The sequence below is a fragment of the Neopsephotus bourkii genome, unplaced genomic scaffold (genome assembly GCF_033783945.1).
Source record: "Neopsephotus bourkii isolate Nb327-2 ecotype Australia unplaced genomic scaffold, CSIRO-AGI_Nbou_v1 NB_663, whole genome shotgun sequence".
Lineage (NCBI taxonomy): Eukaryota > Metazoa > Chordata > Aves > Psittaciformes > Psittacidae > Neopsephotus > Neopsephotus bourkii.
The window spans coordinates 2982343-3005724 of record NW_026901162.1 but is presented as its reverse complement, the minus strand read 5'-3'; the positions used below and the strand labels follow the sequence as shown (position 1 = coordinate 3005724).

At 47.6% G+C, this 23382-nt stretch overlaps 1 protein-coding gene and 1 long non-coding RNA gene across 7 annotated transcripts; one reads left to right on the top strand and one right to left on the bottom strand.

Annotated features, from left to right (window-relative positions):
* The first annotated feature begins 655 nt into the window (after positions 1–655).
* Positions 656–13648, top strand: LOC133212059 (uncharacterized). Of its 2 annotated transcripts, none has more exons than XR_009725373.1 (3): positions 656–1164; positions 2332–2461; positions 13541–13648. It is a non-coding gene; the product is annotated as an uncharacterized LOC133212059 (long non-coding RNA). The 2 variants fall into 2 exon arrangements; XR_009725372.1 differs by having other exon boundaries at positions 2332–2486; positions 13541–13640.
* Positions 13649–15417: 1769 nt separating this feature from the next.
* On the bottom strand, positions 15418–23035 carry LOC133212057 (SUN domain-containing protein 3-like). Of its 5 annotated transcripts, XM_061353059.1 has the most exons (9): positions 22928–23035; positions 21813–22532; positions 21413–21551; positions 21103–21187; positions 20828–20943; positions 20556–20723; positions 20130–20216; positions 18227–18264; positions 15418–15543 (listed from the first exon to the last, which is right to left on the bottom strand). In XM_061353059.1, the coding sequence occupies exons 2-9, from the start codon at positions 21848–21850 to the stop codon at positions 15462–15464; spliced, it is 753 nt and encodes a 250-aa protein (XP_061209043.1). In that variant the 5' UTR covers positions 21851–22532; positions 22928–23035; the 3' UTR covers positions 15418–15461. The 5 variants fall into 5 exon arrangements, with proteins under 5 accessions (XP_061209043.1, XP_061209046.1, XP_061209042.1 ...); XM_061353062.1 differs by lacking the exon at positions 15418–15543 and having other exon boundaries at positions 18243–18366; XM_061353058.1 differs by lacking the exons at positions 15418–15543; positions 18227–18264 and adding an exon at positions 19417–19590.
* Between the last annotated feature and the right edge of the window lie 347 nt (positions 23036–23382).

Here is a 23382-nt window from a genome sequence, read left to right as displayed (position 1 = left end):
AAGTGGGTAACAGTGGGACTTAACTAGAGCAGGCAGCCTCTCTGCAGCATCCCTGATCTGTGCTCCTGGTAGGCAACACACCTGCCCTGAGACTGGGTCAGGCCAACAGACAAGCGCTTCTGTTCCTTTCGGAGTCCCCTACTACTATGACCTGCCGCTTCTTCCTGGCAGCACCAGTCGAGATCTTCTTTACCAGTGCAGATCTTCTTCTTTACATCAGCCGCCTGTTTCTGGTGCGAGTGCGCTTCCTCATCAGCCCCCAGCAGGACAGCAAAGCGGTTCTGGGCGGGAACAACAGATTTAGGAGGAAGCCCCTTGCTTTTAATTGTCCTTTTCCTCCTTTTTTTTGTTGGGTTTGGTTGTTGCTTTTTGACAGAGACAGTAGAAACAGGGGGGACCACAGGTAAACGTTGCATGGAAAGGGATCTTCTCAATAGACGAAGGAGACACTCCTGAAGCAGAACCTCTCAAGGAGTTCCTTGTCTTGAAAGCGTTGACACGTCCACGTCACATCTTCACAAACACACATACACATACACATGCACATGCAGATACACACACAGATTCATGCATACACAAATGATTATATATACATTATATATAACCCTGTTGGCCTGCACTGGAGTAGTGTGGTCTGTGAATGCCATGTGTCAGAGTCAGACTCACTGCAGCAGGCAGGCACAGGAGGAAGATGAAGGGCCTGCATAGCACTGCCACTGTCACTGTGACTGCACCAGTATCTGACACCTCCATTTCCTACCCAGTTTTGGTGTGTTTGCCTGGAAACAGTACTCAGGATTTCCTCCTGGTTCAGATCATTTTCCAGGTAACAGGTGGGGTAGTGCTTGTAAGGACAAACATTTGGGTTACTTCTTGTAGTCACTACATGTTTGAATGTTGCAGTTTCAAGCTTTCAAGTGAAATTAGATTTTCATAGAATCATAAAATGTTTTATGTTGGAAAGGACCTTAAGATCATCTAGTTCCAACCCCCATTTTCATGCAACTTTAGGCAGGACTTCTGTAAGATCACCTGTGCTGTCCCTTCAGCCCAGCCCACATTTTGGGGCTTCCCCACCACCAGAAACATGACTGAACCACGCTTGTGAAACTCCTGAATAGGCAAGAGGCTTCCTTCTCTTCCTACAGAGTGATCTTCACTATGGTAAGTGAAACAGGCTGGAGGAGCATCAATCTGCCTGCTCAGGACTTTCACAGGCATGCTTAGCCCCAGCGTGCAGCCCAGTGGTCCTCAGGCCTGCTCTGCGGTTGGCAGAGCTTCAAGGCCAACTGCAGCCATTGCCACAAGACCCCTTCCCAGGACAGACCAGCATTGAGACTGGTCAAGATTTTGCCAACAAGCCCAAGATTTTCACCTCTACCTCCTGGGATGCATCCATGCCCACCAAGCTATTGGGTAGATTGAGTATGTTGCATTTCCAACTCCAGTGGCTAATCAAATGTAGACTTGCATCCCACAGCACTTCAGCTTGAATCAGGAGAGAGCAAAAGTCAGCACAGGTCTCATCCTCGAGTGTGTGGAGAACCCACGTGGGAGTGGATGTGTGAAAGGGAAAAGGCCACCTTGAAGACAGTGTGAACTGAGTGGGTGAGAGGACTGGGAGTTCGCTTGCCCAAACAGACTTTCTCAGTCTTTCCTGGGTGCAGCTGTCACTTCCACCTGAGGGCTGTTTACTGTGTTCAGCAAGCACTAGGAAATGGAAGTGTCTAGTACAGAAAAAATGCCAAACACTAAACAGTGAAGATCCAGAAATTTCTGTCTCACTCCAGACACTCTGGGGATATTTTGTGACCAAAGTCAGTAAAAATATGTATGTGCCGGTAAGATGAGGAGTTAGCTTAAACCCTTAGTCGTGTGGCACTTCCCTCTCCTTCACGTACCCCCTCATCATTAATAGGATACAGCAAAGACTTCACACCTTGGTGACTAGGCAATATTTTTTTCACAGCCATCAGGTGTCAAAATGTCTTTTTAAAGAGACAGCATCTCATAGAGAGTTCTTCTCTTTCCCTACCCCAGCTTCTCCCTTCAGCAGTCTCCTCAGTGAAGGGATAACATCCCAGTGATGCCAACAGGCCCAGACCACATGCAGCGCTAAACAAGGAAAATGTGAGCACTGTTGATAGCCGTCTTTTCATGGTGTTTAATAGATGGAAGTGGAAAGCAGACATATGAACAATCAGAATGACTTTGGCAGACCAGCTTTGCTTCCTAGGCTAGCATCTTAGAGCTCTTCTTCTATACCAAGCAGCAATGTGGTGGTCAGCCTTAAAACCAGAACCATGTGTCTCATTCATCTTCTCTTCTAAGGCCTGAACTCAACAGGAGCTTTTTACACTCTAGTGACTGTGATTTGCACTGCAAACCGTCCAGCACAGGGGCAGCCACATTTTTCTCCATGTTTTAGAAGTGTAGATTTATAAAGCCTTTCACAGAAAAGGTCAGTCATGGAGAGAATAAATATGGTAAGTGCAATCTACTCCCACCAAAATCAGATTTATTCATACCTATTAATTAGCCGTAATTATCCAAAACATAACTGATAGGCAAGAATAAAGGAGTCGCTTATAATGTTCCTTGTGGCAAAAAGAATGGTACGAAAGTAGAAACCTGCTCCCCCTTCCCGCCAGAGATCATGCATGGACCATCTCAACATGCATTCTGGCAACCCAGTTCCTTCCAATTAAATGACATCAGGAAAGCATTAGAAATAGTGTGGGCCCTTTTTCATTGCTTCTTATGACTATCTGATGTAATGCTGAGCTGTTTATCACCATAATCCCAACCTACATATCCTAACCACTGAGTCAGTATTTAACTGAATCTCTCAAACCAGAACAGTTGCATAGCAAATACTGCATGGGGTTTTCATCCTGCAGGTTCAGAAACTTGATTATTACTTATATTATTCTAACAACATGGGTCAGTGCCCATGTGCTGTCTCTGGGCAGGGTCATTGCACTGGGCAAAGAGAGAACAAAGATATATTGCACCCTAAACAATACATGTTACAACGGTTTCTCAAGCAGAAGGTAGCAGAGAGACGGCATGAGGTTCAGAGGTACTTTGAGCCACCATCCACTTCCACTACCAGTTTTTATCAGAAGTTTGAAATTTCAGGGTGTCAGAAGTTTGAAACTTCAGGTAAAGCAGCCTGAAAAACATTGCTGAGGAGTTTCTTCACTTAATTCTGTGATGTGTAAACCAAACTGCTGTTGAACTGCAGCACACACTAGTCTGCACATGTCTGCTACCTTACCCATGGCAGGTCTGAAGTTAACCTCCCCTCTGAAAGATGATCTTCCTCCAGCCAACATACTTTGGTATGCAGAATCATGATCATCTGTGTGTTACCAAGGTCTGTGGTACAGACCACAGTGGAAACCCAGTCTACATCCATCTCACATTTCTTCAAGTCTGGACCTATCCAGTAGAGAGCCAGCGAGGGCACCGGGAAGATGTGCAGTAACTCTTTGAGCCTTTTATTGTTCCTGAAGCATCATGGGTGCATTCAGAAGAGGGTGATCAGGTTTGCTGGACCACAGGATTCAGATGTTAAGACGGCAGGCATGGTTTGGACTGATCAGAATAGGCAGACGTTTACAGTCAAACCCACACTGTTGAATGGGTACCACAGAACCCACAGGTTCTGGTCAAAGCCTGCAGAGGACCAGACCCACCCACCACTTATGCTGTTAACAGCTCACTGGGAGCCATAGCACATCCACTCCACACACGGATCCATGCTCTCCCATTCAGTCAGCCTGCAGTGATCAAACCCAGGCTGTGTGGGAAGCATCACACCCAAAGTGTCAATTTTAAGTTAGGCTTCATGTCTTTTGCAACAAGGCAGAGTGGGTCATTCCCAGAACCAAGGAGAACGCTACACAGCTAAGCCACAAGGGCAGACAAGCTATGGCAAATCCAGCGCAACGATGCAGGCAGAAAACATGATGGCAGTAAGTTTAAACATGTCTTAGCCTGCCCTGAGGCTCTTCACCCCACAGAGCAGTAGATTGGTGTGAAAAGTGGGCTGGGAAGATGCTCAGGACCCCAGTGGGTGTCACAGGGCATTGGAAGCAGGACAAAACCTCGGGCATGCCAGTGACTAGTGGCCAGTGTCTGCCCTGGCACAAGCGGGTTCCATCTCTACGTCAGGTCGGCAGGTGTGCCCCCAGCTCTCGTCAGAGCCCAAGGCCACCCCAGGCAGCACAGCCCAGGGCGGATGACAGCGAATGTGAGTAATTCTTGAAATTTGTGGGAAGGCTGTTCAGACGTCTGACTTCCTGCTTCTGCATGTACAGAGGAGGTGTTTTTGTCTGAAAGAGTGGAAACAGCGCACACTGATGCAAAGCCTCCTGCACTGGGGCAGAGGAGCAGAGAGCTCAGGAGAGCTACACCCAGTGAAATGGGAATGGGGAAAACACAGAGAACTGTGCAAGGAGGCAGTGCTAACACAGTAGTGCAAAGAGGGAAGAAACCTACAGCTGAGAAGGAGCTCGTATATAGGAATTCCCCTTGGACCACAGGGGAACCAGCCACTGATGTGGGGCTGTGAGTCACAGCTTGTTTCCCATGGTACTGCTGGAGGAGGCCATCACGCAGTTACCCCTGCCTCAAGGGCAGATTGCGTTATTTCAGTCAAGCCTAAAAGTCTTTTAATAAAGGTTAATCTGAATGGGAATGCCGGCTTTATAAAACAGTTCATCATTTAAACGTCATCATAAGTTCTGGATGGAGTGTGAAAGTCTGCAGTGAAGGAAAACATTTTGTTTTCAATGCAGCCAAAGAGTTAAACAGGATTTCTGTCTGTGGAAACTATTTGCCTTATTCTCCAAGGCACCACAGGTAGAACACTTGAGGTTAACATGCAGCATCTCTTCCCAGCAACTGGAGCCACTTTAATATGAAACGCATCATTAGAGCGATAGGGCCCTGGTGATGGACGACACTGACAGATCACCGGAGTAACCCTGATGGGAGCTGGTGCTCGGAGAACTCACCACATTGATTTACAAGCCTGTCATGATTGCTCTGGGTTTATTTTTAACTAAAATATCCCAGCCTTCAGAAATCTACGCCAGGGATACCCTGACTCTGCAGAATGTGCAGAGCAAGATCTGCAGCATATGCTTCTGTTTTCATCAGCCCAAGGATTCAAGTCAGGAGTACTCAATATTAAAGTAATGGCTGGGTTTTTTTTCCATCTCTGCTCCAAGTTTAACATTCAGTAGACCACCGGTAAGTCCAGATCACATATAGTACATTCATCAAGATGGTACTGAAACCAAGTAGATAAAGAAAGATCATCTGGTCCATCACCCTTATCCCAGTACAGCCTCTTTGTATGTATCACCCATTGCTAACAGAGTTCTCTCTAGTTCACAAACATATTAATACCACAGGGGTGGACACTTACAAATAAGCTCACTTCTGTCTTACATGCTGAATTGCCTCTGCCTGTAGCAGAAGACACTTTCTAACTTGTCAACCGCTGCAGCTCAGCCATCAGTATTCAAGAGGTCTGAACCATTCGAGATGATGAAAAAGCTCATATAGGTGTAGTGCAAGTGTCTTGACAAGTGCACAGCAAGGAAGCAAATGAAAGCTGGTGAAGGCAACAGGAAAAACAAACGTCTGTTTCACAGTTCATGGCATGTCCCATGGCCCCTGGGAGAAGAATGAGGTGTAAGTACAAGGCCATTCAGAGCAGGGTCCAGTGCAAAACAGAGCCAGCTTGGAGACAAAATCTGGTCAGCCGAAGCTTGAAGGACAGGTTGTTAGAAAAGGGTGAAGTTTTTATGATAAATAATCATACAGAATAGTTGAAAAGATTATATTTGAGAAGGTGACTAGTTTCCTTTCGGCAAAATCTCCATCAGGTGGTTTGGAGTCAGCACAGCATGAACTGGCTCAGCTACCAAGTGAAATCACCTGCTGTGCATTCTCCTAGCCTCCCAGTTCAACGCTTGCTGTTCATCAGTTGCTGTGAGTTAGACTGCGGACTCCAGAGGCTCTGTGGTCCTGCAGAACTGGGGCACCCATGAGTTTACTAGCAGTAGTGTAAAAAATAAGCAGGCACTTGCAGGAAGTTACAGAACTACCTACTCAGCTGGGATGCTTGGGTAGGATTTGTCTCATTCTGCTTAACATGCCAACACCAGAGACACCTGTATATGAGGCAGTAGCCTGGCATCCCTTTAGAATCACTGGCAGAAAATCAGATAATTTTTCAGCGTATGAGTCATCTGGGCTGCTTTGGACACCTGTGTGAGGATGTGATAAATTATACCCGAGAGGTCTTAGTTCTCTCTATGGACACAGAAGTAGCCATGTTAGCACAGAATGCCATGGTACTCATGGGGATAGAAGAGCAGGAGCAGTGCCCATCTATCCCCCAGTACCAGAGGGAGTGGGCAAGGAAGGCAGCCGCTCTCACAAACATCTTGGGTCTCCCCAGCATGAATCAGCAGAACTTGTGAAAATTTAGCAAAATTCACAGGCAGTATTTCTTCACGTCTACAACTGCAATTCCCATTAGGGCTCTAAAGCAGCTGGATATTTTTGGATCCCAGAGCTGCTGAGGATATACATACTAGAACCACTTCATAAACAGGTGGGTGGGAAATAGATAGCAAATGCAAGCAAATCTCTGTGTCTATAGGCGATTTTTTACTTTGTGGTGATATAAATGGTGAAAACAGTTGTTATATAAGATAAATCTTTTCAACAGATGGTAAGAAAAAGAAACATCTAACGGTAAAATGAAAGGCAGATATTTGCTAAACTTATACACAGGGACCTTAAGGAAGGAAAATGTTCTTGCTTGTGTACAGCCAAAAATCAAATGAAGAAATAAGCTTTGATAACCACATAAATGAAAGCCATGTGTCATTGAACTGAGTTTGTGGACCTGGAATAGAAAAAACCCCACCAAAACCACAAAAAGAGATGCTCTCATCATGACCGGTTTCTGGTTCAAAGACAGCTCCCCAGCAGTGCTTAACTCACAGAAAGTGAAGCTAAGAGGAAGTCCAAGTTTCCATGAAGCAACAGGGAATACAGCATTGTGCAACAGCTTTTCCAAACCAAATGTGCATTCAGGCATTGCCCAATCAAATGATAGCCAACAAAGTATGCAACAATGAACTGATTGAATCTTATTATACACAACCTAAATGACGCTATTAAATACCTTAATGTTGGAGCTGACAGAATTGTGGCATGGCATTTTGTGAGCAGAAGTTATAATGAAGCAGTGGTATTACACACACACGCACACACACTCTTTCAACTTCTAACACAAAACTGGAGGCTGGAGGAATGGCATGTGGCATCATCAGCCAAGATTTTTCAGGCATAAGGAATTTTCTCACACAACCGACTGGAGATTAGGAAACTATCCTATTAATTATGGCTAATGGAGAAGCATTTCTCTTCATCCTGTGAGAATTTTCAGCTAATATTTTCAACCACACGTGACAGTCGTCGTGTTTGGGATTGACCTGGTGAACTTATAAAACAGCAGAACTGCCCAAAGTTTCTGTCAAGTCCATGCAGAAGACTGGAGAGCACCAAGTGCTCTCCATTAGAAGGTATCTTCACAGACATCTCCTCCCATTTCTATGAATAAGACTGAAGAGGATTTTCATTAAAGTCGGTGAGAAGAGACTGAGTGCAAAACAATTAGCATGAAATTAAATAATGTACTGAGCAGCAGTATTCTCACAAGAAGGACAGATGCATTTCGGGAAAACATGAACTAGTCAATCACAAGTTACTGGAATGCAGGTGGAGATAAGTGGAAGTGCACAGTATCTATATGAAGTCCCACTAGATGATCTGATAGTTCTTTTCAGATCTATGAATCTATTAATTGCCTTAGTTTCAGGAGAGGAAAAATACTCTATTAAAAGATCAGCTGCTCAGTGAGCACACTGACATTGTCAAGACACAGCACCTTGACCGCATTAGTAGCACACAGCCTGACTCTGGAGGGTGTGCTGTGCACTCTCAGGGGAGACAGCGCCACTGGCACCCTAGCTCCCAGAGCTCCTGAGAGCAGACCTGCCTTCTGTCATGCCCATTATACCCTCACTTACTTGATGCCAAACCTCTTAACGTTGTCTCGATCCATTTAGAATCAGCCTTATAAAAGTGGTGTTTGAAGAAAACTGCATTTATAATCAATCTATGCTGCACAGATGAATAATTCTGGATTTCAGGCAGTTTTCTCTGCAAACAGGAGTTTTAATTTCTTTTGGTAATAACCCCTTTTGACTTGCCCACATGTAGACGGTAATTATTACTGCTTTTTATGGCTAGGGTATTTTAATCCCAAGACATCTCATTCCCTCTCCCACATAGACTGTCTTTGAAGCAACAATAACAAGTACCAGCTTCCCTAGGCCAGTTTTCAAGTTTGCCTCGGGGCTAAAACAGTCAGAGCAGGCTTAGTAGGTCAGAATTGGATTTCCCAAATATGAACCATTCCAGAGAAAAAGTTTTTCTCTTATTGTTAATGTATTAATCATTGGAGAAAAAGAGAAGTGTTGGGGGTGGACATCACCCTGAGTGAATTCTACATGGAAAATAACTGCACAAAATGCTCTGGCTTTGCTGAAGTCAATGGGAGTTTTGCCACTGGCTTCAGCAGAGCCACAGTTTCACCCACTGGCTCCAGAGCAACGTCTCATATGTCACCATTTACCAGTAGCAGAAAAGAGTTCACCACTGAGCTTCCCATTACCATATAAAACATAAAGGAAAGCTGGGGTGTCTCTGTGGGGATCTGGCAGCCTCACAGAACTCATCCAGATTTGTTTGCTTTTAATTGCTATTACAGTCAAGGGCACTAACAGCTACGTGGAGTCTGGGAGCAAACTGTTTTGGTTGCCCTCGGACACACATTATCCCAGCACAGCCCTGGCAGCCATGTGGTAGCGGTACCCAGCCAGCGGAGCTCCACTGTGGGGGGCCTCATCCATTTCTGACCAAAAGGGGGGCTGACACCTCTGCTTCCTCCCCTATCCCTTGGTACCCTCCTGGGGTCTGCATGGGAGGATGATGCAGACCCAGGGGTGCTTGTTCAGGCTTTTTTCTAAGTTCAGGCTGAATGCTGTCATGACCCAGCCACATATTCCCTCAGCACATACCCTGGGCACAGCAGGCTCAGGGAACGTAAGACTTTGGACAGGCTGAAGGATAGACAGAGAGAACAGGCAAGCAGCATGATACACGTCACTGGTAAATTTGCTAAAGGCTAGTGTACAATGGGCATGACTTTGTTATCACACCTGGAGCTCCAGCCTTTCAGTCCCTTGCTGATAGACCTCAGTTACAGCCCCCATTCATCCTAAGATGAAACGGTTTGTTTCTCCATCTCCTACTGCAGCCAAACCTTCCCAATGAAAAGCACCCCCAGCATCCATATTGCCATGAAAAAGTTGCTCTAATGAAGTGGCAGGAAAAACAGTTTCACAGAAAGAAGATCCATTCACAATTGCCCCTCGCATCCAGAGGCTTTTGTGCTAATTAGGAGTGACACCTTTCATTTCAGTATTGAAACCCACAAGAGGTAACAGATCACAGCTTAAATCAGTGATATCGTCAACTCAGGAGGCAGCTCAGCAGTTGTGTCTTTTTGAGTAGGTGGCTTTTTTCCCTATGACGCCTTGAGAAAAGGTTTACTTGTGTAATGTCTACAAACCTAAAATAACAGGGAATATTTAAATTGAGGTGGAAAGCGATTTAAAGCCCAGCTCAAACCCTTCTGGTGAAAGCTCTAATGGTAGGAGAAATGCGCATTTCCAATACATAACTAGGAAGAGACAAATAGAGGGTGTGGAGTCTTACTATGGAATGTTAATTATAAGCAGATCCTGAATCCCGGGGTTGAGTTCCATCCAGTTGAGGACACATAGAATCATAGAATAGTTAGGGTTGGAAAGGACCTTAAGATCATCAAGTTCCAACCCCCCTGACATGGGCAGGGACACCTCGCTCTAAACAATATCACCCAAGGCCTCGCCCAACCTGGCCTTGAACACTGCCAGGGATGGAGCATTCACAACCTCCTTGGGCAACCTATTCCAGTGCCTCACCACCCTAACAGGAAAGAATTTCCTCCTTATATCCAATCTAAACTTCCCCTCTTTAAATTTTAACCCATTACCCCTTGTCCTATCAGTACAGTCCCTAATGAAGAGTCCATCCCCAGCATTCCTGTATGCCCCCTTCAGATACTGGAAGGCTGCTATGAGGTCTCCATGCAGCCTTCTCTTCTCCAGGCTGAACAGTCCCAACTTTCTCAGCCGAGAAATTTCTGCTTAATTACTTGTGGGACAAAGTGCTCGCAACCAAAGGATATTTCTTTAGGATGCAGAAGATAGCTCTAAGAAGGATTAATAAATGTAAAAGATACATGAAGCCGTATGCATCCACCTACTTGCCAATTAAGGGTATTTCACAATAGCTTTTTTTCTCGTGTTCTGTATTGCCTATTTTAATGTCCTAAGTGATAAGGTTTCCACCACTTCCCTTGGAAGATTACGAAGTCTCACAGCCAGGATATTTCTGCCTGTGATATTCAGCCTGCATTGTCTTCTATTATAGTTCAATAAGGAGATTTTTTGGGGGGCAGGAAAAATCACCTAAATAATTTCTCTCCCTCCTCATTAACTACACCTTGTTGGCAGACACAAGGGTTGTGCTGCAAAGAGTCTCGGAAGACATTTTTGTTGAACCAAATTCACTTTTTGCCATGCATGATTGCTGGAGCAGCAACCAAGCGAGCAAAGAGAAGATGGAGATGCATGAGAAGATGGAGAGGGCTCCCTACAGTCTGCCTTATGCTCCAGACCTCCCAAATTTCATACTGTCTGAGACCCCTGTACTATGTACTTCACAGAGCACAGTGTATGCATTCTCTGTGCTTCAGATAATGCAACAGGGCTAAACAGCAGAAGATGGCTGGTAAGGACTGGCAGCCAGGCTGCTTATCCTTGCCTGCAGACTGGTACCATAGTCCCTTGTATCCCTAAATGGACTCTGTCGGTTGACCTAAAACGGTAGACGATGAGTCAAGACAACAGCTGCATCAGCAGGAACAGATGATGGGCTTTGCTGCAAACACATGAACTTCCAACTGAGGTACAAAAGGTAGGAGCCAATTATGCAAGCCTTGTGAGCATGGCACAGGTCTACACTGTCTGCCTTGCACACAGGTACAGGCTCAATTTCATCTCAGCATGAGTCACTAAGGACTTCGACCTGCTGCCCTCATCCTCCTTCCTACCCTACACTTTGTGAATTTTTCTGCTGCTGTTAACAGGGCTATCTGCAAGATAAGACACAGAGAAAGGCCTCAGCCCCTTGTAACTTAAAGGAGACATGTAGCTTTCTCATCTCAAAGTCAGATAAATCAGAAGTGCCGGTGCCGCACCAGCCATAGATGAAACCTATGTCTGCAATTACATTCAAAGTCAAGTGGGAAGAATGGCATCAGGGTGCAATATCAGCTCATTGCCAGACAGCAGCAAAATCGAGGCAATTTACTGTTCCCAAAACGTATCAAGGAGCTCAGGTGATAGTCAGGACCTGGAAGTAACCACCAGTGTCATAAATCCAGTTGAAGACAGCGTGTTTCCACAGGCTGACAAGGCAGCAAGCTGCACTTGGGAACACAATGCATGATGGCTTAGCTGGCATGATGTACAAGGTACAAGGTAACATCACACATTCCCCAGTCCTCCAGAGAAATGATGTTTACCAGCTGAGAATACCCCTTACGCTTGTGATCATCCAGGTGAGGAGAGTCCTCTCTCAGGGCATGCACATTTCTGTTGCTGCCTGTTTGTGCTGGTTGATAAGAGACATTCAGAGGATGCAACTGTCTGTCAGTAAGCGGCTGCTTGGCTTTAGAGTAAGTGCAAGATGAGATATCAACAGAGAAAAAAAAAAAAAAAAGAAACCAAAACCAGGGGGTTGGAAATCACTGAAAAATAAGAAAGGGAGAGAAAGTAGAAGTGTAGTGTAGATAAAAACCATTTTCAGTTCTTTCTCTAAATCTGCCACTTCTTTATTCCCAAAACCACCTGAGCAAGAGGATACTGACCCTGCTGTCTGAGACATATGCCACAATCTCTAAGGTCAGTACCAAAGAAGCAAGTGAAGGCATCTGAAGAAAACCAAGGAGGACACTGGTTTCTTGACCACTAAGGCCAATCTGAAATCCCACTGGCAACAGTCTTTTGTTGACAGAAAAAGAGCACTTACACAGGCAGTGGTGAATCTGGGGCAGCACAAGAAAATAGAACTGGGATCTGAATGTTAGAATCGTACATCAATCTAGATAAATATTATGAGCTGAAAAAGGTAGGGAACAAAAAGGAACCCCACGCAGACTTCTCCTGAAAAGGGATCAGCTATTCTTCACTGAAACAGGCTCTCAGTTGTAGGCATGGTTTTCAACCCTGTCCCTGTCTTTCACAGCATGTTTTAGTCATGCTCAGTCTGGGCTCATCTCTTCCAGTGGTCAAGGCCTTCCAGATCACCTTTGCATCTCTGTTGTTCTGCGCCCTGGACGTGTGGGACAACAGAACCTCAAAGAGGAATAAGAGGGATGAAACGGAGATTGTGAAGAGGGCATAAAATGAGACAAAAGACAGAGCACTCTCATTGCAGTATGTTAATAGCTGAAAATCATGGAAAAAGTGAGTACAGGGAAGTTTAGCAGACAAGTTAGAGCACCCAGTCTAGTCCTTTTCGCTTTGATGATACCTGAGTAGAGTTAACAGTAGTCTAGAAGCCACAAAGCTTCTTTCTTCTTTGTGATGACTCCCCAGCTAGATTGTCTCCAGGTCATTACTCTCATCTGTTCCTAACTCAAGCTAAAGCCATGCAAATATCTAATGGCAAACCTCTCCATCTCCAACAAAGTCCATTAGCACAAGTTTTCTGACAAGTTATGCCATTATGTTCCCATGACAAGAGGCGAGTCGGTCATTATGGACTTCCACCACTCTGATTTCTGCTAACCCAGCAAACTTCCTTTAAAAATCTAACATGATCAGGGGCACCGCCCAGGGTATGACACAGTCTGTCAATGGAGTTCCTTACAAAGCATACAGAGGGGAGAAAGGTGTGGGTTGTGTGAGGTCATCCTTTCTGGTGACAGTAGTACAGGTCCACATGGGATGTCAGTAGCTCAAGTTCTACATCCTTTCCTAATTCCTAGCTCATTTTCCATACACTCTCCTAGTCATACTTGCTTTGGGCAACTAGGAGGAATAAGGATGGCACATTATGCTATTTAACCCCTGGCTAACCCGTCCACCGTCACAATAACTTACTCCACAGGTTGTATATCTGCACTTCATACGAGTTATCCCTTTTAAGGAGTAAAAGCACAGAACAGAGTTCAGCACAGAGGGCCAAGATATGTCAATGCACCTTAATAAGCTTAGATTCAAAGATACAGGAATAAATACCTGGTCTCATGTCACAATTGCTTTCTCAGTGCATGTGGGTGGCAGGCAACATCCAGAACAATGCTACCATTTGGTGGCCAAAGCAAGCCAATACTGAAAGGAAGAAGCAAACTGCTAGCAGGGGCCACTACAAAGTACTGTTTCTGTACCTGTTTGGAGGACAACCTCTTAGGTATCAAAATTTTTGAAGAATGGTTTCAAGAACACCATGCCTGAAGAGCCTGAAAGCAGATGGTAGCCTTAAACAAATTGTTGGGTTTTATTTACCTACATGCGTTGTGGGATCAGCTGAAATGCTGGGGTCAGAAGAAAAGATGGAAACAATGGGTATCTTTTCCATACTTAAAGGTGACTTATAAGAAAGAGGAGGACAAACTTTTTAGTAGGGTCTGTTCCAATAGGACATGTGGTAGTGATTTTAAACTAAAAGAGGGGAGACTTAAACTAGGTATGAGGAAGAAATTGTTTTGATGAGGGTGGTGAAACACTGGAATGCATTGCCCAGAGAGGTGGTAGATGCTCCATTCCTGGAAACATTCAAAGTTAGGTTGGACTGAGCTCTGAGCAACCTCATCAGTTGGAGATGTCCCTGCTCATCGCAGGGCAATTTGGGCTAGATGACCTCTAAGGGTCCCTTCCAAACCAAACTCTTTTATGATATGTCGTGGTTTGCTTTTATTTTCCTTTTCTGGCATCTGAGGCACAAGTGTTTCCTTCGGTGTTTCCCATCATCCTGTCCTAAGTTGGAGCACCTGCCAGCAGATTCCCTCTGAGGAGGACCATTCAAGGAATTGCCACCCCAAGAAAGGGAATTTTTCAGTCCAACAAGAAGTTGCACAGAAGATGCCTACTTTGCCAATGAAAAACTGAAGGTTTCAAGAACAGGAAAACCGCAACCCCAAAACTGCCAAAACCAAACAGCCTTTTGTCCAAACCCAGAACATCTTTAGCCAAAAAATACTGAGGATTTTGCTCTCATTTTTGCCAGAATTCAAAAAAAAAAACCCGTACTAATTTGTATTACTTGCTTTTATTTAGCTGGTTTCAATCAAAACCCGAAATCTTCTGCACAAACCAATTCAAAGCAGCTCTCCTGTTACAGAAACTGCAGCATCTTCTGGTGCATTGTTCAGATTAACATGAAGGGGTCTAAACACACTGAAGGGGTGAAGCTGAGCAAAGGAAACACTTGCCGCAAACTCTTCAGTGCTTTAACGTTTGTCCTTGACCTTTTAACACAGCAGTAAAGGAAGGAAGCGGAAGGGACAGTTTGCCTTTAGTGTTGTTTTATACTGAAGCCAATTCTCCAACATTCGCGACCAGCAGCAACACTGAACTTGTCTAAGGCTGGGCGTTGCTGTGCCACAAAGCTAGATAGTCAGCAGAACCAACAGCTTGCCATTCTTCCTGCTTCACCTTCCACACCAGACTTTCTTTCCCCCATACCTACATTCTAGCATATACCCCAGCTTGTATCTCCCCAGGCATATACACAGCTACATCTGAACCTTGCAGTGGGGCAAGACTGCAGTGTACAGTAGGTCCCTTTTGCCTTCCCAAACTATGGTTTCCATGGAAAATGATTAGTCAGTATTATTTGGGCCCCAAATCACCAGGTAAGCAGCAGCAGGCATCAAAGGTGCATTTCTAGGTATGGGCACCAGAAGACACAGCCCCAACATTGCAGAGTCTGGGGGAATCCAACAGAGACCCATACTCCTTATTTGCATCCTCCCTTGTTGATTTCTCTCTTGCTCCCTTTGTCTGTTTCAGAACAACTCAAGCAACAGCACTCACTCGTCAGAGACAGAGAATGGCCTAGTCAAGCTGTGTGGTAGGATCTGGTCTCATACTCAGCGCTTGCACACTCTGCTTGTAACTTGTACTTGTAACACTCTGCTTTACACCAGAAGAACAGTGTTTCACTTACAAAATTAAGAAATGCCAGATTTACTTTGGTATGAGCAACTTTAATCTTTTCCTTTCTGATTCAACCCTCTGACACATGGAATGAAGCCAGGTTTGCCCTTGCCTGTGCAGCAGAGGACAGATAACTTCACCTTACAAGAGATGCCATCCCAGGGAGATCAGAAGAGGCACAGAAGAACAGGTGAGAGCCAGCACTGAGCAGGCAGGCTGTGCCTATGCCAATAAACTAAAAAGCATGAAGCAGATTTCTGTCTCCCACCAGGCCAAGGGGCACTACCTGGCTCACATACAGGATGCTAATAGCCACAGCCTCCCCTCAAGAACGTACCTGTGACCACACCATCAAGTGCTTGGCCATGGGTTTCTCCAGGGCCTTGTTTGCGCCCCACCCCACCCCCCCCCCCGACCCTAAGATACAACTGTTAATTTTGCCTAATAACCCAAGAACTGTCCTGAATCCCACCAGAGTGGTGTTTCTGTAGCATAGGTCTGGGGGACAGGGGGTGTTGCATGCCCTGATGTGGGGCAGGCACTGCAGGTGCTGAAGGCACAATGCCAGTTGGGATGGTATGCGAGGGCTCGGGGGAACCTTACCTGCCACTGGTTCATCTCTGGAGCTGGCTGTGCGCTGTCCTCAGGAGTCATCCCCGGCTTGTTCCCTGGGTGGTGAGGGCTGATGCTAAGTTTGATCCCTGGCCCTCTTTTATTTAGGGATGCAGGAGCACCCTCAGGGCTTGTGTACCTCCTCAAATGTCACTAGAGCAGGGCTGTCCATAAGGCAAGACAACGCTATAAACAGTAAAAGCCTTCCCAAAATCCAAAGATAAGAACCTCTAACAATGAAGGTTGGGTGGAGAACTGATTCAGAGCAGCCCTGTAGAGAAGGACTTGGGGCTTGATGAGAAGCTCAGTATGACTCAGTAGTGTGCACTTGCATCCCAGAAAGCCAATCGTATCCTGGGCTGCGTCAAAAGGAGCGTGACCAGCAGGTCGAGGGAGGTGATCCTGCTCCTCTGCTCTCATAAGACCTCACTTGGAGTATTGTGTGCAGTTCTGGTGTCCTCAACATAAAAAGGACATGCAACTGTTGGAAGAAGTCCAGAGGAGGGCCACGAGAATGATCAGGGGACTGGAGCACCTCCCATATGAAGATAGGCTGAGGAAGTTGGGGCTGTTCAGCCTGGAGAAGAGAAGGCTGCATGGAGACCTCATAGCAGCCTTCCAGTATCTGAAGGGGGGTCTATAGGGATGCTGGAGAGGGACTCTTCATTACGGACTGTAGTGATAGGACAAGGGGTAATGCATTTAAACTTACACTGGGGAAGTTTAGGCTAGATATAAGTCAGAAGTTCTTACTGTGAGGGTGGTGAAGCACTGGAATAGGTTGCCCAAGGAAGTTGTGAATGCTCCATCCCTGGTGGTGTTCAAGGCCAGGTTGGACAGAGCCCTGGGGGACATGGTTAGTGGGAGGTGTCCCTGCTCATGACAGGGGGGTTGGAACTAGATGATCTTTAGGTCCTTTCCAACCCAAGCCATTCTATGATTCCATGATTCTGTGAAGCACTGAGATTTTCCTGAGTCAGGTTCTGGTTTAATTTTCCCTCTTTTTGGTAAATGTGCGTGACTAACTTAATTTATAAAAAGGTATAAACCTAAACATGCTTAGATCTCCATTATCCCTTCATAATTTCTTTGGTGAGGCTTGTCACACCACTGCTTAGTCTTAGAGAACACGAGTTTCTTGTGAATGCTCCTCATATTCCAGTTTTCCTCTCTGACATACTTCAGTCTTGGAGCAGCCAGGTAGAGTCCTGGATATCTCCTACTCGCAAACAATTTATCGAGGAGCCTTGCTCTGTGTACAGTTCTTGTTACAGCACCCTGTTGTTGCTGACAGCAGGCTACAGCAAAGGTGTGAAACTATTTACCATTTATTTACAGATCCCAGCAGAAATTATTTTCCTGTTTGCATACAGTGTGTGTCTGGCCCTTTGACTTTCCTATTGCATCAGAGCTGTCAGTGAAATGTGGAACAAACTATGTGTTACAAGGTTCATGGTCCAGCCACATCACAACACAAATGACATTCCCACACAGACTCGTGCCCTTCAGAATGCAAAACTGACAATAGCAATCTGTTTTAAATCTCTAAAAATATAAGTATTAGAGACCTTAGAAGAAATCTTAAAAAACTTAATTTTCAGCCCAAAGCAATGCTTCCTGCCTGACCTCAAAGCAATATAAATGGAGCAGGGAGTTGCTCAGAGGTTATTCAGCAGAGGAATATTTACAACATTTATCTCTACGTAGCCTAAGCTACTCAGTAGCCCTTTTGATTGAGTAAAACTGTTCATTGTGGGGACAGAGTTGTAGTGTTAAGTTAATTAAAAGCACCACCCATTCCAGAAGACTTTACAGGTTTGGCGCATCCAGCATACGTGGTAAAATGTGTGAATCCCGAGTGTGACCCAGCACATATGTCAAACCCCAAACGGGTCCTCAGTGCAAAGGTCTGTAAGCATTTTGGTGGGTTTTGTGAGACTCTACAACCTGATTATTCCAATATGAAATCTAAATGATATGCTCTACGAGGCAGTAGTATTAATAAAGTACCTTCAGATCAAGTGAAAACTCTCCCTACTGACCTAGCAAGATGACTACGCCATGTATGACTGTGGATAAGTAACAGCATTGCCTCTTTGCCAGTACCTGACTCTCTGTACTCTGGGGTTTTGATTTATTAAGAGCAGGGGGTGAAAAGTACTCTCATGGGGTCTGTACGTTACCGCCCTGGACTGGATCTCTGGGTGCTCCTGAAGCATAGCTGGGAAACAAGGAAAACTGCATGTCCCTGCAAGAGTCCCTCCAAAGCACAGGGCTGTCACTGGTGTCTGCATGTGCTGGTGTTTCAGCAGATGGAGCTACTCTGTGAAATGTGGATACAGACAAAAGCCAGAGTTGACACCACCTCCCCAGAATAAGCCAGAAAGGTACGTATAGTGCATAAGCTAGTGAGACGCCTTATGGGGGCAACTGGGAGTAATAGGAGACCCACTGCTGATTCGCCAGAAATCAGATCATGACCAAGAGGGAATTTTTATAACAAATTGGTGACCCCGACGTGATCTCTGTGTGGCTGCCTGGGACTATAGCTTTTACGAGGAGGCGCCCCACAATTTGTGGCTCGGGAGTTGTAGTCCCGGGTAGTCTCACGAGATCAGTGAACAGAGAGGCAATAACCAAGGAATTCAAGCTCTTGGAAAGGAGGGAGGGAAAGGCTGCCTTCTTCGGCAGCTGCTGGGAAGAGCCCTGCCCTTACTTCAAGACAGGAGGCAGAGCCCAGATAACAGGGAGCTGGGTGTATGGCCAGAGAGGGTGTCCTCAGTCCCTTCAAGCTGCTGGCCTCTGCTCAGCCATGCACTGCACGTTGGTGTGACCTGCCTGAAGAAGGGCTCCCCTGTTCATCACCTTGCAGAGCCAGCAGGAGGCCAGCCAGTGCAGCACAGAATCATAGAATAGTTAGGGTTGGAAAGGACCTTAAGATCATCAAGTTCCAACCCGCCTGCCATGGGCAGGGACACCTCGCTCAGCATCTCTGAGGGAAGCCCCCTCCTGCACGAAGCAGCTCCAATGAAGATGGGGCACCTGTGAGCCAGGATGGCCCAAGGCCCTTTGTGCAGTGCTCAGGAAAGGAGGGCAGGCAAGCCTTGCAGACAAGCCTGCTTCACTCCTCCTCAGTGCCAGCAGGAGAGCTTTCCCGGGACTTTGATTCTGCTCTCCCAGTGACCCTGCGCTGCAGAAGCTGGAGCTGGACCACTGGGGCTTCTCCTTCAAGCCCCATTCCCCTGTCCCGTCCTTTGCAGCCCAGACCATAAGTATCTTTCTCCTAAGGGAGAAAGGTCCCTTCCCCGCCAGTGGTGCAAGCTATGGAAGCATCGTTGGGAGAGTGTTTGCAAGGAACACACTCAAGTCCAACTGCACACGTCCTTGTTTTATTATCTTTCCTAAAGTAGCTCTAGGGCCTTCAGGCGTTGTCGTGCCTCGCCGGCATCCCATGAACCTGTACTCGGTACACACACGTGTACTCTGGATTTCCCCAGTTGCTCCGCACCTGGAATTTGATGTAACAAAAGGTCCCGGGAAGCTCTTTCTGTAAAGAAATGAGGGGAGCCATCATTACACAGGTGGCCAGAGCCACAGCACATCACTGGAGCTCCTAACGAAAGGAGGAAGCAAGGACAACCACATGTCCCCTTGCAAGGGCCATGGAGGAACCCTCTGTGCTTGGAAAGCAAAGGCCCTGGAGGCTTGCTGAGCAGAGCATTGGGAATCGGAGGAGCACTGCTGCCTGGGCAGCTGTGGGATGTGAGGAGGGTCCCACTGAAGGTAAGATGTCTGCCGTCCTCACTCCCACCATCTGCCCTAGTGGGACTGTTTCCCTTCCTGGTCCCCTTCCCCCTGCTGCTTTCTCTGTGCTGCCTGAGGAAAAAGGAAAGCCCTTCAGGTGGGGCAGCTGCCTCCGGCAGCATAGCAAAGCCCCGTTTGCTCTCCTCTTGCCATCCTCCCCACAGGAGCAAGGAGCATGGGAGAGCAGGGGCTGGCTGGGGTGATATTCTGCACTCTTTCCTCCAGGGACTTGCAAACAACCCTGCCTTCTTCTCAGGCATTCTGCCACAGCTTTTGCAGTACCTGCACATAGAACGTCTGAGCGATCTCCTTGTGCACGTCGTAGGTAAATGTTCCCAAGACAGTTTCTGCCATTGCCTCATCCACTCCCTCGAAGACAAGAGACAAAGGGAGTGGGTCAGGCTCCAGCAGGGCACCAGGAAAAGGGCATGCTGAGGCTGAACCCAGGAACCCTTCCCCACCTCCCTGGGCTCTAGCAGTAGTTTAGCACAGCTCAGGGTGATTCTGGGTCAGGGTGCTTTGAGCACATGCTCCAGGACCTCTGGGCATGAAGCAGAGAAGAAGCCCCCAGAGGCACAGAACCCCCACATACCCATAGGGGATGGGGTGCTGAGAGGAGCTGCCACAAGAAGCATATCTCAGGTATGGCTTTTCTCTTGGGCCAGCCCCCCTCCCCCCCCCGCCGAGAAACACAAGGCAAAGACTTACCAAGACAGTAAACTCTCTGGGGGCGCTGACGACTTCCCCAGAGGGGGACACTGCCTTGGAGATGTGCCAGACGGTGAAAGCTGTTGGCTGGATATACTGAGGCAGCCGGATGACCACGTGGCCCTGAGATCCCTGGAAAGGCCAGCAGTCGCCAGGGATAATACTGGGCTGAAACCAGAAAGCCATGACCATCAGCAGTAAATGCTGTGCGCTTGGTCTGCCAACCTGAAAGCAAAGAGCTGAACCACAGCTCAGGCCTTCCCTTGTCATACCTGCAAGATTGCCACTGGGGGGTTTGCAAATGAGAAGGTGAATAGAGAAAGCAGCCAGGTCATCATGCCTTGCCCACCGTAAGTCTTGGATGTCCTCTCCTCATCGATGCTGGCACCTGACATGAAGGTGGACAGAAGTTGACTAAGACAGCCCAGAGGTTAGGAGGAGCAGCAGTGCATTACCATGTATTTCTCAGGCTTGAAAGCAGAGCTTAGCAGAGCTCGGGGCAGTGCCAGACCTAGAGGGATGGCAGGGGTACTTTCTGTCTACATACCCATGGATTCCAGAGCCCAGTCAGGCATCACGACATAGTTCTGAAGCACCTTCTTAAATGACACCTCTGCCAGCTGCAGAATTTCCTGGGGAAAAAGTAGGAATGGCAAGATGGCAGTGAACACAAAGACACATGGGGCAGTTCTGCACGAACAGCGAGTCCTGGCACAGAGCCGAGGAGCATCTCTGTGTCAGAAAACCCTAGGCAAGAGCTGTCGAAAAAAGTGACGACTTTGAGAGTGCCGATAGGAAGCAACAGGAGGGTGCCCAGAAAGAGAGCGAGGTCTGTGATCCAACCCCAGCACCTTTACCTCTATTTGCTCCTCTTGGACAGCACGGTCTTTGAGGACCTGTCTCACAATCTGCAGTATCCTCCCACTCGCAGAAGCCACCTGAGTCACCTTCTGCTTGAAGTCCTGCAACTCCTGCTTCACCGAGGCCTCTAAATTCCTGGAAGCCAAGGGAAAGCAGGTCTTGACCAGCAGCTGCCAGCCCCTGTGGGCAGGCTCCAAACGCCATGCAGAGAAGAGTCCTATGAGCTTGGGTCACCCCACATCCCCCAGCCCCATTTCTTCCTCCGGCTGACAGATGGCTCCCTTCCACCACCGATAGGGAAGATCAAGATCCCTGGACACAAGGCAAGGGCAGGCAGCACGAGGCCGGCTGAGACAGCTCCACAGAGTGTGTCCCTTAGGAAGAAAGCTCTCTTACCCCAGTAGTTCCTGCTCAGATCCATGAGGCCCGGACATCTCCTGCAAAATTAACGTACCGCACCAGCATGAGGATCACTGCCAGGGCTTCCCAAAGGAGACTACCCCAGGTAGAGCTGGAAGAACACCCTGCTGCTTTGAGTCACTTTGGAGAAACCCTGACCCAAAGGTTGGGTTCCCTAACCAGCCACGTTCAGCAGAGAAGCTTTTGGGTCTCCATCTGAACCCCACAGCCCTCCAAGAGGTATGCAAGCAGCAAAGGCACCTTCTGGCAAAGCGCTCCCCTCTTCAGCCTGACACCCTGTGGAGGTCACTGAGGAGGAGCCCCATGCTGAACCCCATCAAGCCACTAAGGAGACCGGAGGATGAGCACAGGTGCCTCCCCCCAACACCGCCCCAGTGGTGATCGGCATTTCTGACCAGGCACCCCATGTTCTCAGGGAAGGCAGGAGGGAAGAGCCATGGCCTTTGCAGATGCTGACTTCCCCACAGCAAGAGGCACTTACCCACGACACATCCTTGAGCCACATCACTGCACCACGCGAGCAGCCAAGAGCTGTGAGACACATTGTCAAGAGATGATTATTTTCTTCAGGAGCCGGTTCCTCTTTCCAGGACTGAGGGAACCATTTTTGGTCAGGGATACTCACCTAACAGGATGGGAAGCAGCAGGAAAAGGAGCCTCAGGCCCTTTCTGTCCTTCTGGCAGGTTTTAGGCTGTCTAAAAGAGAGGGAACACTGTTGTTGCCAAAGCCCAGGGTTGGGACACCTATTTGCCAGGGATCCATTTAGGAGCTCGCTGGGCTACCACGTTCCACGTGTGCCCAGCACAGCTGCAAGCCTGAGGGCCCAAGACCTGCAGGTCGTTGGGAAGGTCTGGGACACAAACACCTCTGGGCCTGACACAGGGACAACAGCCTGGCCCTGCTTGGCTCTCCCCAGAGAAGGGTCAGGGCTGTGTCCCCGGAATGGGGTTGCTGTGCTGCAGGGCAGTGGTGCAGACAGACCCCATGCTCTGGGGCTGCTGCTGCTGCCGCCGGGAAGCCAGGCAGCACACAAGGCTTCTGGCATGATCCCTCCCTGCTCCCTGGGCCCCCTTGCTCCCAGCTGCCCAACCTGTCTGGCATCTCTGCAGACTGAGCACACTGTCCAGGCACAGGGAAAAGCCCTCTCTCCTCATGAGATCCTAGCGCCTCTTCCCTACGCGTTGCTAGCTGCTGAAAGCACTGCTTCGCACTGCTGCCCACTTCTGCCGCTTGGGGCGCTTTTCTAAGGGGCAGCTTTACGACCTCACGAGAGAGAACTGCTGGTGCCCATGGCAACCTCAGAGGGACGGCCCAGGATGCCTGGGAGAAACAAACCCTGTGGGCAATGGGAGTAACTGGGAACCCTGAGGGTAAGACAGAACCCTGCTGGGGGTATCTTGGAACCCCTTAGGGCAACCCAGAACAATTCTGTGAACCACTGGGAACCCTCAGAGGCAACTGGGAACCCTTCTAGGGGTAACTGTGAGTAACTGGGAACTCCCATTCTCTGGAGAGCCTGGTCTGGGACGGTGCATGAACTACAGC